This window comes from Carettochelys insculpta, chromosome 2, assembly GCF_033958435.1.
Source record: "Carettochelys insculpta isolate YL-2023 chromosome 2, ASM3395843v1, whole genome shotgun sequence".
In the NCBI taxonomy this organism is placed as follows: Eukaryota; Metazoa; Chordata; order Testudines; family Carettochelyidae; genus Carettochelys; species Carettochelys insculpta.
The window spans coordinates 218,797,107-218,811,724 of NC_134138.1; the positions used below are offsets into that span (position 1 = coordinate 218,797,107).

The 14,618-nt window shown below is 48.2% G+C and overlaps 1 protein-coding gene across 6 annotated transcripts in view; it reads left to right on the top strand.

Moving 5' to 3' along the window:
• The window catches only part of HYCC1 (hyccin PI4KA lipid kinase complex subunit 1), a 90,181-nt gene that overhangs the window by 57,703 nt on the left and 17,860 nt on the right, over positions 1–14,618 (top strand). For all 6 annotated transcript variants that reach the window (XM_074986175.1, XM_074986177.1, XM_074986179.1 and 3 more), the window contains 2 exons: positions 9,503–9,590; positions 10,156–10,315. In XM_074986175.1, coding sequence (XP_074842276.1) covers positions 9,503–9,590; positions 10,156–10,315 — 248 coding nt within the window. The remainder of the gene's footprint in view (positions 1–9,502; positions 9,591–10,155; positions 10,316–14,618) is intronic.

Consider the following 14,618-nt stretch of genomic DNA (forward strand, 5'->3'; position numbering starts at 1 on the left):
ATACAGCGGGGCACAGACTATCCAATAAGTTCTTAGACTGCATTGGAGACAATTTTTTATTCCAAAAAGTTGAAAAAGCCACCAGGGGAGAAACTGTTCTGGATTTAACAAATAAGGAGGACTTGGTCGAGAATTTGAATGTGGGAGGCTGCTTGGGTGAAAGTGATCATGAAATCATAGAATTCACAATTCTAAGGACTGGTAGGAGGGAAAACAGCAAAATAGAGATGATGGATTTCAGGAAGGCAGATTTTGGTAAACTCAGAGAGCCGGTAGGTAAGATCCCATGGGAGGAAAAACTGAGGGGAAAAACAACAGAGGAGAGTTGGCAGTTTTTCAAAGAGACATTATTAAGGGCCCAAAAACAAGCTGTTCCCCTATGTAGGAAAGATAGTAAATATGGGCAAAGACCGCCATGGCTTAACAAGGAGATCCTGCATGATCTCAAACTAAAAAAGGAATCCTATAAAAAATGGAAACTAGGACAAATTACAATGAATGAACATAGGCAAATAACACGGGAATGCAGGAGTAAAATTAGAAAGGCTAAGGCACAAAATGAGCTCCAACTAGCTACAGGCATAAAGGATAACAAGAAGGCCTTTTACAAATATATTAGAAACAAGAGGAAGACCAAGGACAGGGTAGGGCCATTGCTCAGTGAGGAGGGAGAAACAGTAATGGGGAACTTGGAAATGGCAGAGATGCTTAATGACTTCTTTGTTTCGGTCTTCACAGAGAAGTCTGAAGGAATGCCTGACATAGTGAATGCTGGTGGAAAAGGGGTAGAGTTAGTTTTTGAAATAAAAAAAGAACAAGTTAAAAACCATTTGGAAAAATTAGATGTCTGCAAGTCACCAGGGCCTGATGAAATGCATCCTAGAATCCTCAAGGAGCTGATAGAAGAGGTAGCTGAGCTGTTAGCTCTCATTTTTGGAAAGTCATGGGAGACAGGAGAGATTCCAGAAGACTGGAAGAGGGCAAATATAGTGCCCATCTACAAAAAGGGGAACAAGAACAACCCAGGAAATTACAGGCCAGTCAGCTTAACTTCTGTGCCAGGAAAGGTAATGGAGCAGGTAGTTAAGGAAGTCATCTGCAAGCACTTGGAAGGTAGTAAAGTGATTAGGGAACAGCCAGCATGGTTTTGTGAAAAACAAATCATGTCAAACCAACCTGATAGCTTTTTTTGACATGATAACGAGACTCATAGATAAGGGAGAAGCAGGGGATGTGGTATACCTAGACTTTAGTAAAGCATTTGATACGGTCTCACATAATATTCTTATCGACAAACTAGGCAAGCCCAACTTAAATGGGGCTGCAATAAGGTGGGTGCATAACTGGCTGGCTAATCGTACCCAGAGAGGAGTAGTTAATGGTGCTCAATCCTGCTGGAAAAGCATAACAAGTGGGGTTCCGCAGGGGTCTGTTTTGGGACCAGTTCTGTTCAATATCTTCATTAATGATTTGGATATTGGCATAGAAAGTACGCTTATTAAGTTTGCAGATGATACCAAGGTGGGAGGGGTTGCAACTACCTTGGAGGATAGGGTCATAATTCAGAATGATCTAGATAAATTGGAGAAATGGTCTGAAGTAAACGGGATGAAGTTTAATAAAGATAAATGTAAGGTGTTGCACTTAGAAAGGAATAATCTGTTTCACACGTACACAATGGGAAAAGACTGTCTAGGAAGGAGTACAGCAGAAAGGGATCTAGGGGTTCTAGTAGATCACAAGTTAAATATGAGTCAACAGTGTGATGCTGTTGCAAAAAAAAGCAAACATGATTCTGGGATGCATTAGCAGGTGTGTTGTGAACAAGACACGAGAAATCATTCTTCCGCTCTACTCTGCGCTGGTTAGGCCTCAGCTGGAATATTGTGTCCAGTTCTGGGCACCCCAATTCAAGAAAGATGTGGAGAAATTAGAGAAGGTCCAGAGAAGAGCAACTAGAATGATAAAAGGTCTGGAGAACATGACTTATGAAGAAAGGCTGAAAGAATTGGGCTTGTTTAGCTTGGAAAAGAGAAGATTGAGGGGGGACATGATAGCGGTTTTCAGATACCTTAAAGGGTGTCATAAGGAGGAGGGAGAAAACTTGTTCTTCTTGGCCTCTGAGGAGAGAACAAGAGGCAGTGGACTTAAACTGCAGCAAGGGAAGTTTAGGTTGGACATTAGGAAAAAGTTCCTAACTGTCAGGGTGGTCAAGTACTGGAATAAGTTGCTAAGGGAGGTTGTGGAATCTCCCTCGCTGGAGATATTTAAGAACAGATTAGATAGATAGTGGTCGGTCCTGCCGTCGGGGCAGGGGACTGGACTCGATGGCCTCTCGAGGCCCCTTCCGGTCCTAGTGTTCTATGATTCTATGATATTCATTGTTCTTCTTCGAGTGGTCCCCGTGGGTGCTCCACAGTAGGTGTCGGGCTCACCCCAGCGCCGCAGCTCGGAAAATCTTCAGCAGTCTCTGTCGGGTCGCGCATGCGCCGATGCGCGTCGGCTCTTCGTGCATTTATGGTCACGTGCGCGATCCAGTCCCCAGCAGTTCCTTCTCAACTGCCAACGGCTGCAGACGGAATCCTCCCTGGCTCCAACGCCCGAGACAGATAAATCCTTATTTTTTTTCTAGTGTTAATAGTTTTAACAGTTATAGCTAGCAGTTCTATAGTTATTATAGTTAGTCTCTGTTAAAGTTGTTTAAAACCTAAAGACTATCTTAGAACAGCAGCGGCCCCCTCTGGGCGGGCCCGCCGTGTTTGTTGTCAGCCTTCAAAGGCCAACGGTTGTTTAACATCAATAGACTGTTAAGTGCGCTATTAGCACATAAAGGACTCAGAGTTAAGTTTTAACAATGCCATCCCCCGGCTTTAAGAAGTGTGAATCTTGCCGGGAGGCCATGCCTGCTTCGGATGGCCATAGCAAATGCATACAGTGCCTCGGGGAGACACGTTCCTCAGAAGTGCTCCCATTGTTGTAAGTTGACTAATAGAGCTAGAAAAGACAGAGAAATGAGGCTGAAGATGCTGTTAGTTGACAAAGCACTTCAGCCTGCTGCATCGGAGGCAGTACATGCGGAGGGCTCTTCAGGAGCGCACAAGAGGAAGGCTGCCTCTTTGACCACCTCTGCGCAGAAGAAAAGAAGAGCCTCACCTATTTGATCCCTGCTCCTGACTGTTGGGAGTGGGACGAGTGTAACAAAGGGCCCGCACACGCTGGCTTCCTCTACTGGTAAAGCCGCGGCGCATGCAACAACTCAAGGCCCTGCAGCGGCTGGGGAGTTGGCACCGAGAGCCGTGCGGGCACTAATCAGTTCGGCACCGGCTACTGTGGCACCGATCAGGATTTCCCCAGAGGCACCGGAGACGGCGGCACCGAGGACGGCGGCACCGGGAGCGGTGGAAATCAGCATGACACCTGCTGCGGTACCAAGTTCACCAGTAGGGCCACCCAAGAGGGTAAAGGCTAAAACGAAGACCAGGCACCACAGCCCCTCTCCTGAGGGAATTGCACTGCCTCTATCACCGCGATCACCACCAGAGATTCGACGGGCAGCAACACCTTCAGCCTGCCACAGACGTCCTTCTCCTTTTCTTCAGAGCCCATCACAGGGATCTGCATGCTTTTCTCCAGCATCTAGCAGAGATCCCTACGAGTCTTCTCATAGAGGCTCTCCTCGCACGTCGGTATCATCTCGGAGGTCTCGTCATTCCAGGCACCACCCTTAATCCTTGGGTCATGGTCCAGTCTCCATCGCCAGGCTCCTGTCCCTGTTGCTATGACCGCCATCATTATGCGAGGCGTCATCATAGGAGTTCAACGTCTCACTATGGATCCCCGTCGACCACTCCTCAATGCCAGGGTGTTCTGCTTCCACCTGGGGGAACACCACGGCTGCGCCAATCAGAGGCTGGGTCTAAGGACACTGAACCCCACCTCGAAATTCCACAAAGACAATCACAGCAATACAGCCAGGATCCAGAGGAATTGGAGGAGAGATACCATAGTGACGCCTCCTCATCCTCGCCAGACGAGGCCATGGTCCCTGGAGACATTTCTCCCCCAGATGCCCTGAAACAGTTCCAGGAGCTGTTCAAACGGGTAGCTCAATCCCAAGATATTCAAGTGGCGGAGGTGCAGGAGAAACACCAGACTCCTTAAAAACCTCAGGCCTCCATCTTCTTCTAAAATTGCTATTCCCTTGGACGATGCAATCATGGAGGCAGCCACTAATATATGGCAGACCCCAGCATCCGCACCGCCTACCAACAAAAGAGCGGACAAAAAGTACTTCGTCCCTGCGAAAGGGATGGAATTTCTAATTAGTCATCCACAGCCAAACTCACTGGTGGTTGAATCGTCCCAACACAGGTCCAAATCGGCTCAGTACAAATCTGGGGGATTGGACAAGGACATAAAAAAGTTGGATCTTCTGGGTAGAAAAGCCTACTCCTCCTCTACCCTATTGCTACGTATGGCCAACTATGCCGCTCATTTGTCGAATCACAATTTTGACAATTATTCCAAGGTTACTGCCCTCATGGACTTCCTTCCAGAGGAAAAAAGGCCAATTCTTAAGGCAACGTGCAAGAGGGTTACGTAGCTTCTCGAGCAGGCGTGCAGATTGCACTTGATGTGGCGGATACAGCGGCCCGTGCCGTGGCCACTGCAGTGGTAATGTGGAGAGAGTCATGGCTTCATACATCCGGCATTCCAAAGGAGTTGCAAGTCAAAATTGCAGACCTCCCTTTCGACAAAATAAAATTGTTTGCTGAATCGACTGACTCAGTTCTACACTCCGAGCAAAGATTCCAGAGCGACGCTTCGGACCTTGGGGGGATATACCCCACCGTTCAGAAGGAAGAAATTTTATCCTCAACAACGCCGTTATGGTTACCAACAACACCGTGCCCAATTTCAACGGGGGTATGATCAAGGGCGTCATTAACAAACACATTATAAGGGCCCTAGGCGCTGGCCTCAGCAGGGCAGCGCCCCCGCAGGGCAAAGTGCGAGACAGCAAGTTTGACAGGTATGTCGAGGGCAGCGAAGCCAAGACCGTACCTCAGTGCCTATCTCAGTACATGTTCCATCACCGACTCAAGCCATTCTACCCACAATGGGAAAGCATCACGTCGGACAAGTGGGTACTGGAGATTTGTAAACACGGGATACACGATCCCCTTCCAGTCTTTACCTCCACCAAATCCTCCCACCGCACCCGTCCTCAGAGACCCCTCTCACCTACCGGAATTAAGGCGGGAGGTGGACCACCTCCTATTCATAGGGGCGGTGGAGAGGGTACCGGAACAGTTTCAAGGCAAAGGCTTCTACTCCAGGTATTTCCTGACAGAGAAGAAGACAGCGGGGTGGAGACCCATTTGGATCTATGCACACTGAACCAGTACCTATGCAAACAGCGCTTCAAAATGACTACGATGGCTTCAATAATCACGGCACTAGACCAGGGCGATTGGTTTGCAGCCCTCGACTTGCAGGACGCGTATTTTCATATTGCGATTCATCCAGCCCACAGGTGCTTCCTCCGGTTCCTTGTGGGTACAGATAATTTCCAGTACAGAGTCCTCCCATTCGGACTCTCTTCAGCACCCAGAGTTTTCACCAAGACCTTAGCGGTGGTGTCGGCATACCTACACAGACAGGGAGTTTTCATTTTCCCATACCTGGACGATTGCCTGTTAAAGGGGATCTCCCGGGAGGAGGTACTACGGATGATACGCATCACCACAAACACATTTACCTCACTGGGCCTCATCATCAATTTATCAAAATCAAAGACCGACCGCACACAAAATATAGAGTTTATAGGGGCTCGGATAGACTCAGTCACATCAAGGGTGTATTTACCTGAGGCACGTTTCTGTGCCATCGAATCTCTCGTACAACTACTAACGTACAGCCCCACTGTTCCAGTTCTCACATGCTTACAACTGTTGGGGCATATGGCAACCACCACGTTTGTGGTGCAAAACGCCAGGCTGCATATGCGAGGATTGCAGCACTGGTTGGCAACAGTATACAAACCCTCAATCCACAACGTCCACAAGAGTGTCACTTACAACAGAGGCACGAAGCTCGCTAACATGGTGGGGAAACCCCAGGAATCTCCTGACAGGGGTGCCCTTCCGCCAACGGCAAATCACGGCGTTCATTACAACAGATGCCTCCCACATGGGATGGGGGGCTCACATGGACGACAACCACTCAAGGATTATGGTCCCCCACGGAGAAGACACTGCACATAAACATATTAGAGCTCAGGGCAGTGTTCAATGCGTGCAGGCACTTTCTCAATTATCTGCGTGGAAAAGTAGTCGGCGTGAATACCGACACCACCACCACCATGTTTTATATAAACTGACGGGGGAGCCAGGTCTCGTACACTTTGTGCGGAGGCGGTCCGGCTCTGGAACTGGTGCATCACCAACAATAAAACTCTAAAGGCTTCATACCTACCGGGAATCCACAACGTCAAGGCGGACCAACTCAGCAGACACTTTGCGCCCACTCATGAGTGGCAGATCCATCCAGATCTACTCCACCAAGTGTTCCGCAGATGGGGTTTTCCCAAAATGGACTTGTTCGCCACCCGAGAAAACAAGAGATGTCCCCAATACTGCTCCAGAGCGGGCATGGGACAGGGGTCTTTGGGGGACGCCTTCATGATCCCATGGAAGGGCCCTCTACTTTATGCGTTCCCTCCCACGACACTTATACACAAGGTCTTGGAGAAGACCAGAAGGGAGAAAGCACGCATGATGCTCATAGTCCCAACATGGGACCGACAACAGTGGTTCCCGTTGCTCTTGTGCATGGCTCAACATCAGCCATTTCTCCTACCAACAGTACCGGACATTCTCTCTCAGGCTCGGGGGTCAATACTGCACCCTCACCCGAAGAGACTTCGGCTACAAGCCTGGCTAATCCATGGCTAAGCGCCCTAGAGACTACATGCTCAGAGGGAGTACAACAAGTCCTTGAATGTAGTCGGAGAACCTCCACCAGAAAGACTTATCAGCACAAATGGTTGTGTTTTTCTGAATGGTGTTCCTCTAGGCAACTAATACCCCAGGACGCCACCATACCTACGATTCTGGATTATTTGCTACAACTCAAACAAAATGGACTTTCGCTATCCTCTATAAAGGTGCATCTGGCAGCTATATCAGCGTTTCGGCATGAAAAGGATGGATCAACCACATTTGCCCATCCTGTTGTCTCGCGTTCCCTAAAGGGGTTGGTGAACCTGTACCCCCCTCGGAAACCAATACCACCATCATGGAGTTTAGACCTAGTTGTACACACCCTCTCGGGACCGCCCTTTGAACCATTGGCTACGGTCCCCCTTCAACTACTTCCTATTAAGACGACTTTCCTCTTGGCAATCACATCAGCTCGCAGAGTGAGCAAGCTCGCGGCCATAATGTCCACACCACCCTGCACGATTTTCTCAAAAGAAGCGGTGGTCTTACGATTACACCCAGCCTTCATTCCGAAGGTCTCTTCACACTTTCACGTCAACGAACCAATAGTGCTGCCCTCGTTCTATCCTAAGCCTCACAACTCAACTCAAATGAAGAGGTACAGTTGCACTTACTTGACGTAAGAAGGGCACTGGCCTTCTACATCGATAGAACTAAACATTTCTGGAAAATGGACAGACTCCTGGTGTCCATTGCATCCAGGTCAAAAGGAGAAGCGCTATCTTCACAGAGGATTTCAAATCACATTGTGTCTTGCATAAGACTGTGTTACGAGATTCGCAAGGCTTCTCTGCCAGTTCCACCAAGAGCCCACTCTACTAGGGCAATGGCGGCGTCAACAGCCTTCTTCACAGTCATCACGCTGAGAGATATCTGCAGAGCGGCGACGTGGTCTTCCTATGACACCTTCGCCAAGCACTACGCCATGCACAGGATGCTTGATGAGGATACACGCCTGTTGACAGCAGTCCTTTCACGGGCAAGCTGCGCATAAATCGGGTACCCACCTCCTTTTTCGGGGCGGGGGTTACTGCTGTGTAGTCACCTACTGTGGAGCACCCACGGGGACCACTCGAAGACGAAAGGGAAGTTACTCACCTGTAGTAACGATGGTTCTTCGAGATGTGTCCCCGTGGGTGCAACGCTACCCACCCGTTCCTCCCCCACTTCGGAGCTCTGCTTGTGTGTGTTTTAGGGGCATCCGGAGCGGTTGATCACGAACTGGCGGGGACTGGATTGCGCACGTGACCGTAAATGCGCGAAGAGCCAACGCGCATCGGCGCATACGCGACCTGACAGACTGCTGAAGACTTTCCGAGCTGTGGCGCCAGGGCGAGCCTGACATCTACTGTGGAGCACCCACGGGGACGCATCTCGAAGAACCATCGTTACTACAGGTGAGTAACTTCTCTTTACTCGCACACATTTGTGCTGAGAAGTGACAAATATGACTCCAGTTTTGGAAAACTCATTTCAATCTTATTTCAAATGGTTGGTTTGCTTGTCTTAAGCACTCTTTTTTTAAATCTTATGCTAATGAACACAGGTAAACGAACTGACTCTTGATATTTTTGTATTAACTGAAATAACTGCATGTAGACTTATTCATAACATAAATAAATACTCAAAATGCGAAACAGAAGATAGCACACTACCTAGAGGTTGAATCTCTCTTGCCCAACACCCTCAGGATCTGGCTTGTCCCAAATGAGGGAACTTGCTGGACCGGAGGAAGTCAGCATTGTGCAGGAGCATTACCAACACTTCCACTACTTACTGGGCTTTTAGAAAACATTTAAGGATAAATTAAAGCTAAACAGCACAGAACACTGAAAATGTGAACTGATGGCTGTTAACCCAGTTTATGGGAGTATGGGAAACTTGGCCACACCTATGATAAGTGGTTATCTGCCTAAAAATCATGCCGGATTACAGATGTTGCCAGGCAAGAGTGTTCCAGATGAGAGAAATTCAACCTGTATGCAACTGCTATTGAAATTCAGTGACTAAATGTAGTAACTTTTTGAATGTTCACCTAAAATTAAATCACTCAAAAGTGTAAGTCACTTATTTTTAAACAAACTTTTAACTTGCTTTTCTTTTGCTTTAATTAAAAGTCAGAACTGTACTATTGGTCCTGTGGCACCTTATAGACTAACAGAAAAGTTTAGAGCATGAGCTTTCGTGAGATAACTCACTTCTTCAGATGCTGGTCCTGGATGCTGCTCTAAACTTTTCTGTTAGTCTATAAGGTGCCACAGGACCCTTTGTTGCTCTACAGATCCAGACTAACACGGCTACCCCTCTGATACTTGACAACTGTACTATTGGTTCTTACTAACAATAAGTTTAGTGAAGCACCTGAACTGGTTTCTGAATAGGGTTATTGTCGTTTAAAGGTACTGTGGCCAAGGAGAGAGAGACTGCTATTACTAGAGGTAAAAATGAAGGTGCAGTTTATATAACTTTGTAATCCTATTTAATTGTGATTTTTCTAGTTATAATGGAGAATGGGATCTAGCTCGTAAAGCAATGGATGACATTTTGTATAGAGCTCAACTGGAGCTGTATCCAGAACCACTATTGGTAGGTATTTATTTCTGGGATTTTCCAATACAAATAGGGATACAGAGCTTCTGAACCGTGTAAATGATGCTGGTGAGCCATAAATCCACAAGGGTCATCTAAATCCTACACTAAAGTTGATTTGGAAGTGTACATCTTTAAATCTCCCTCTCCCTCCTGCCCCGCTTCCTCCCCCACCCCCCAAAATTTTATTTTGTTCACTGAAACAATGGAAAAATTGAATTTTTAAATTTTCAAGCATGGGCAGAAGCACAGAAGCACGCTAAAGGATGGGGTAAGTAATCCTTGTTTTTAATGGAGACTACCATCAAAGCAGTGATATAAAGGATTGAGCTTGTTGCTTGATATTTAAACTTTTTAAACTACTTGAAATGAAGCCATAATTGCAAAGGAATTTTTATCTGATCTTAGATCTTTGCTGTGAACCACACGATCATATCTGATCTCTGATTTAATGTGATTAGTATACTTTTTCCCAGAGTAGTAAAATATTCTAATTACGATCAGTAGTATTTATCGAAATTTGGATTCTAACAGAACTTCATTCACGTTTTTTCTTCTTTAGGTTGCTAATGCAATAAAGGCTTCACTGCCTCAAGGTGCCATGAAATCTAGTAAAGAAGGCACACGATGCATTCAGGTTGAAATTACACCTACTTCATCCAGAATATCAAGAAATGCTGTGACTAGCATGTCTATCCGGGGACATAGATGGAAGAGACATGGTAAGAAACATACTGTATAAATTAAATGTTATGTTATGCTTTGTATTGTAGCTATGTTCTATTAAAACCTGAAATGTAGGGGATTTAGACAGCACACATCTTCCATTTAGTTTTAATCTTAACCAAAATGCATCTGATGTAGTGACTGAAAGCTGCTGTATGCTAGTCTCTTTAAAAATCCAACATCACAGATATTCAGCCTTAGCAGCAAACTTTAGTCTGTATTGTGAACTGGATTAAGTACCATGTATTGCCCAATTGCATGTTTGAGCCATTGTGAAGTCAGGCTTAGCCATTATCGTAAAATCATAGAACACTAGAACTTGAAGGGACCTCAAGAGGTCATAGAGTCCAGCTTCCTGCCCTTACGGCAGGACCAAACACCATCTAGACCATCCCCGATAAATATCTGTCTAACCTGCTCTTAAATATCTCCAGTGATGGAGAATCCACAATCTTCGTAGACAATTTATTCCAGTGCTTAACCACCCTGACAGTTAGTTTTTCCTAATGCCTTATCGAAACCTCACTTCATGCAGTTTAAGCCCACTGTTCCTTGTCCTGTCCTCAGAGACCAAGGAGAACTGAAGTTTTTTCCCTTTTCCTTGTAACCCTCTTTGAGGTACCTGAAAACTACTATCATGTCCCCTCCAAGTCTTCTCTTTTCTAAACTAAACAAGCCCAGTTCTTTCAGTCTTCCCTCATAACTGTTTCTCTAGACCTTTAATCATTCTTGTTGCTCTTCTCTGGACCTTCTTCAATTTCTCCACATCTTTCTTCAAACGTGGTGCCCCGAACTGGACACAGTATTCCACTTGAGGTGTAAGGAGCGCTGAGTAGAGTGACTTCTCTTGTCTTGCTCCTGTTAACACATCCCAAAATCACGTTTGCTTTTTTTGCAGCAGCGTCACATTGTTGACTCATATTTAGCTTGCAGTCCACTATGACCCCAAGATTTTTCTGCAGTACTTATTCCTCAACAGTCACTTTCCATTCTGTATGTGTGAAACTGATTACACCTTCCAAAGTGGAGTACTTTGCATTTGTCCTTTTCAAACTTCATCCTGTTTCCCTCAGACCATTTCTCCAGATCATTTTGAATTATGAGCCTATCCTTCAAAACAGTTGTAACCCCACCCAGCTTGGTATCATCTTCAAACTTAATAAGCGTACTCTGTAAGCCAATATCTAAATTGTTGTAGTTTCTAAAGCAAAAGTAACTCTAGAGAATTCTTAATTCTTCTTCGAGTGTCCCTGTGGGTGCTCCACAATAGGTGTCAGGCTCGCCCAGCGCCGCAGATTGGAAATCTTCCAGCAGTTTCTCCTGGATTGCGCATGCGCGCGCCGCCCCCCCTGCGCGCCCCCGGCCGCGTGCGCGATCCGGCCCCCGCCAGTTCCTACTCAACCGCCATCGGCTGCAGACAGAATCTACTCAGGCTAAGGCCAGAGTCAGATGAAAGTTTTTTTTTTCTATGTGTCATTCGTTGTTTTTGGTTATTTAAAAAAAAAAAGAGAGAGAAAGCAAAGAAAAAGAGAATATCAGCAGAAAAAAAAAAAAGAGGAACGGAGAAGAGAAGAGCGGACGTGAAGGCCATTTAGGCTGCCCGCTACCCCGCAGGCCGGTGATCACTATTTGGGGTGGAAAGGCACAGATTAAGTGCTAAGTACCCTATTAACAGTAAAGGACTCACCGCAATGGCCTCTTCAGGTTTTAAAAAGCGTGAGTCATGCCGTGAAGCTATGCCGGCCTCCGTGGGGCATAGCGAATGCATCCGATGCCTGGGGGAATCACAGGCTACCCAGAAGTGTTCTCACTGTGCTAAGCTCACAGCCAGGGCCAGGAAGGACAGAGCGATGAGGCGTAAAATGCTCTTGTTAAGGCTCTCCAGCCGGACTTGCTGGAGAAGCCTCACCCAGAAGGGCCTTCTGGGTTGCATAAGAGGAGGGCAGTTTTCTCTGACCCCCTCGGTGCAGAAACGGAGGAAACTCTCCCTGGCCCGATCCTTGCTGGCGTTTGCAGCGAGCAGGACGAGCGGAGCACACAGCCCCCAGCCGCATACTCGGGCAAGCGGCAGCGCATGTGGCAGAGGCTGAGCCTCCGGTTATACAACAGCCGGCAAGCGCGGCGCCTAGAGCGTCAGCGAGGCAAGCGCCGGACCCGGCGGCACCGCAACAGGCGGCACCGGCCCCCGCGGCACCAATGGTGCAGGGGCGCCAAGCACGGAGCCTGTAGGCACCGGAGGAGGATACCCGTGTGGCACCGCAGCTGATGGTGCCAAGCGTGGCGCTGACAGCGGGGCCGAGATCCCCGGCACGGAAGGGGGCGGTGCCGGCCCCACAGGGGAGGGGCAAGGCAAAATCAAAAGCCCGGCACTGCAGTCCATCTCCGGACAGGGCTGCGCTGCTCTTAGCACCAAGCCCTCCCCCTGTGATACACACGCCGCACTGAAGGCCTGTGTCTCCACCGGCCCATCCGGAACCTCCTTCTCCGTTCCTCCAACCAATGTCACCATGGCTTGGGCCACCTTCACCATTTCTGGGATTGGATCCCCTGGAGTACTATCACAAGCCAGTTTCACCTCTATCTGTGTCGTCGCAGAGGTCTCGCTCTCCCAGACATCGGGGGTACACACCCCTTGAGTGGTCTAGGTCTCCATCCCCGGACCCTTGCCCATGCTGCCATGGTCATCCTTATCATGCTGGACACAGACACCACAGGCCTACACCCAGGGGCAGGTCCCCCCCGGCCGCTCAATACCCCCGTGGGCACTCCCGATCGGGGATGGAAACACAGTTGTCTCAAGGGGAGTTAATTTTAGAACCCCGAGACTTTCCTTCACAATCCTCCAGCAAGCAAGTGTATCATCGACCACAGGAACCCGAGGGTTCGAGGGAGGTTTACCCTAGTGGTTCCTCCTCATCCTCCCCAGATGAGGCCATGGCCCCCGGGGATGTCTCTCCCCTGGATGACCTTAAACAGTTCCAGGAGCTGTTTAAAAGGGTGGCTTTCACACAAGACATTCAAATGGCAGAGGTGCAGGAGAAACATCTCAAACTCCTGGAAAATTTGAGACCCCCGGCTTCGTCCAAAATTGCTATTCCGCTGGACGAAGCCATTCTGGAGTCAGCCACTACTATATGGCAGACTCCGGCCTCTGTTCCGCCTACGAACAAGAGAGCGGATAAGAAGTACTTTGTCCCGGCAAAGGGCATGGAGTTCCTCTTCAGTCACCCACAACCAAATTCTTTGGTGGTCGAGTCATCCCAGCAGAGGTCAAAGGCTTCAGTACAAATCGGGGGGATCGGACAAAGATGCTAAGAAGCTAGAGCTGTTTGGCAGGAAGGTATACTCCTCTTCTACCCTGCTATTGAGAGTGGCAAATTATGGGCACACCTCGCAAACCATAATTTTGATAATTACTCCAGGCTTACTCCCCTCATGGATTCACTTCCAGAAGACAAAAAGCCGGTGTTAAAGGCGATTATTCAAGAGGGCTACGCAGCATCGCGGACGGGAGTCCAGATTGCCCTGGACGTGGCGGATACGGCAGCACGTTCAACGGCTACAGCAGTGGTCATGCAAAGAGAATCCTGGCCCCAGACGTCGGGTATCCCAAGGGACCTACAGGCGAAGATCGTGGACCTTCCCTTTGATACATAAAAGCTGTTTGCAGACTCAACCGACTCAGTCCCTCACTCCAGTAAGGACTCGAGTGCTACACTTAGAACCTTGGGCATTTATACTCCCCCATACAGGAGGGAAAAATTTTATCCTCAGCCAAGACACTACGCTTACAACCACAGCGTGCTCAGTATCAACGGGGCTACGGCCCAGGGCGCTATCAACAGCAGCAACAGTACAGAACTCCTAGGCAACGTTCTCAACAAAGCCGTACGCCCTCGGGTCAGGCCCAAAGGCAACAAGTTTGACAGGTATGTCGGGGGCTTCACTATCAATACCATCGCTCAGTGCCACTCTCATCTCATGTTCCATCATCGCCTCAGACCGTTCCACTCCCAATGGCAAAAGATCACCACAGACAAATGGGTGCTGGAGATCATAGCCACGGGTTACGCGATCCCCTTCCAGTCGCTTCCACCGACGAAGCCTCCCACCAGGCCTCACCTCAGGGACGCTGCCACGAGGCGAGGCTCAAGCAGAAGGTGAATCACCTTATGTTCATAGGGGAGGTGGAAAGAGTGCCGGAATAATTCCAGGGGAATGTTTTTTTTTTTTTATTCACACTACTCCCTACCAGAGAAGAAAACAGGAGACTGGAGGCCCATCTTAGATCTTCGGGCC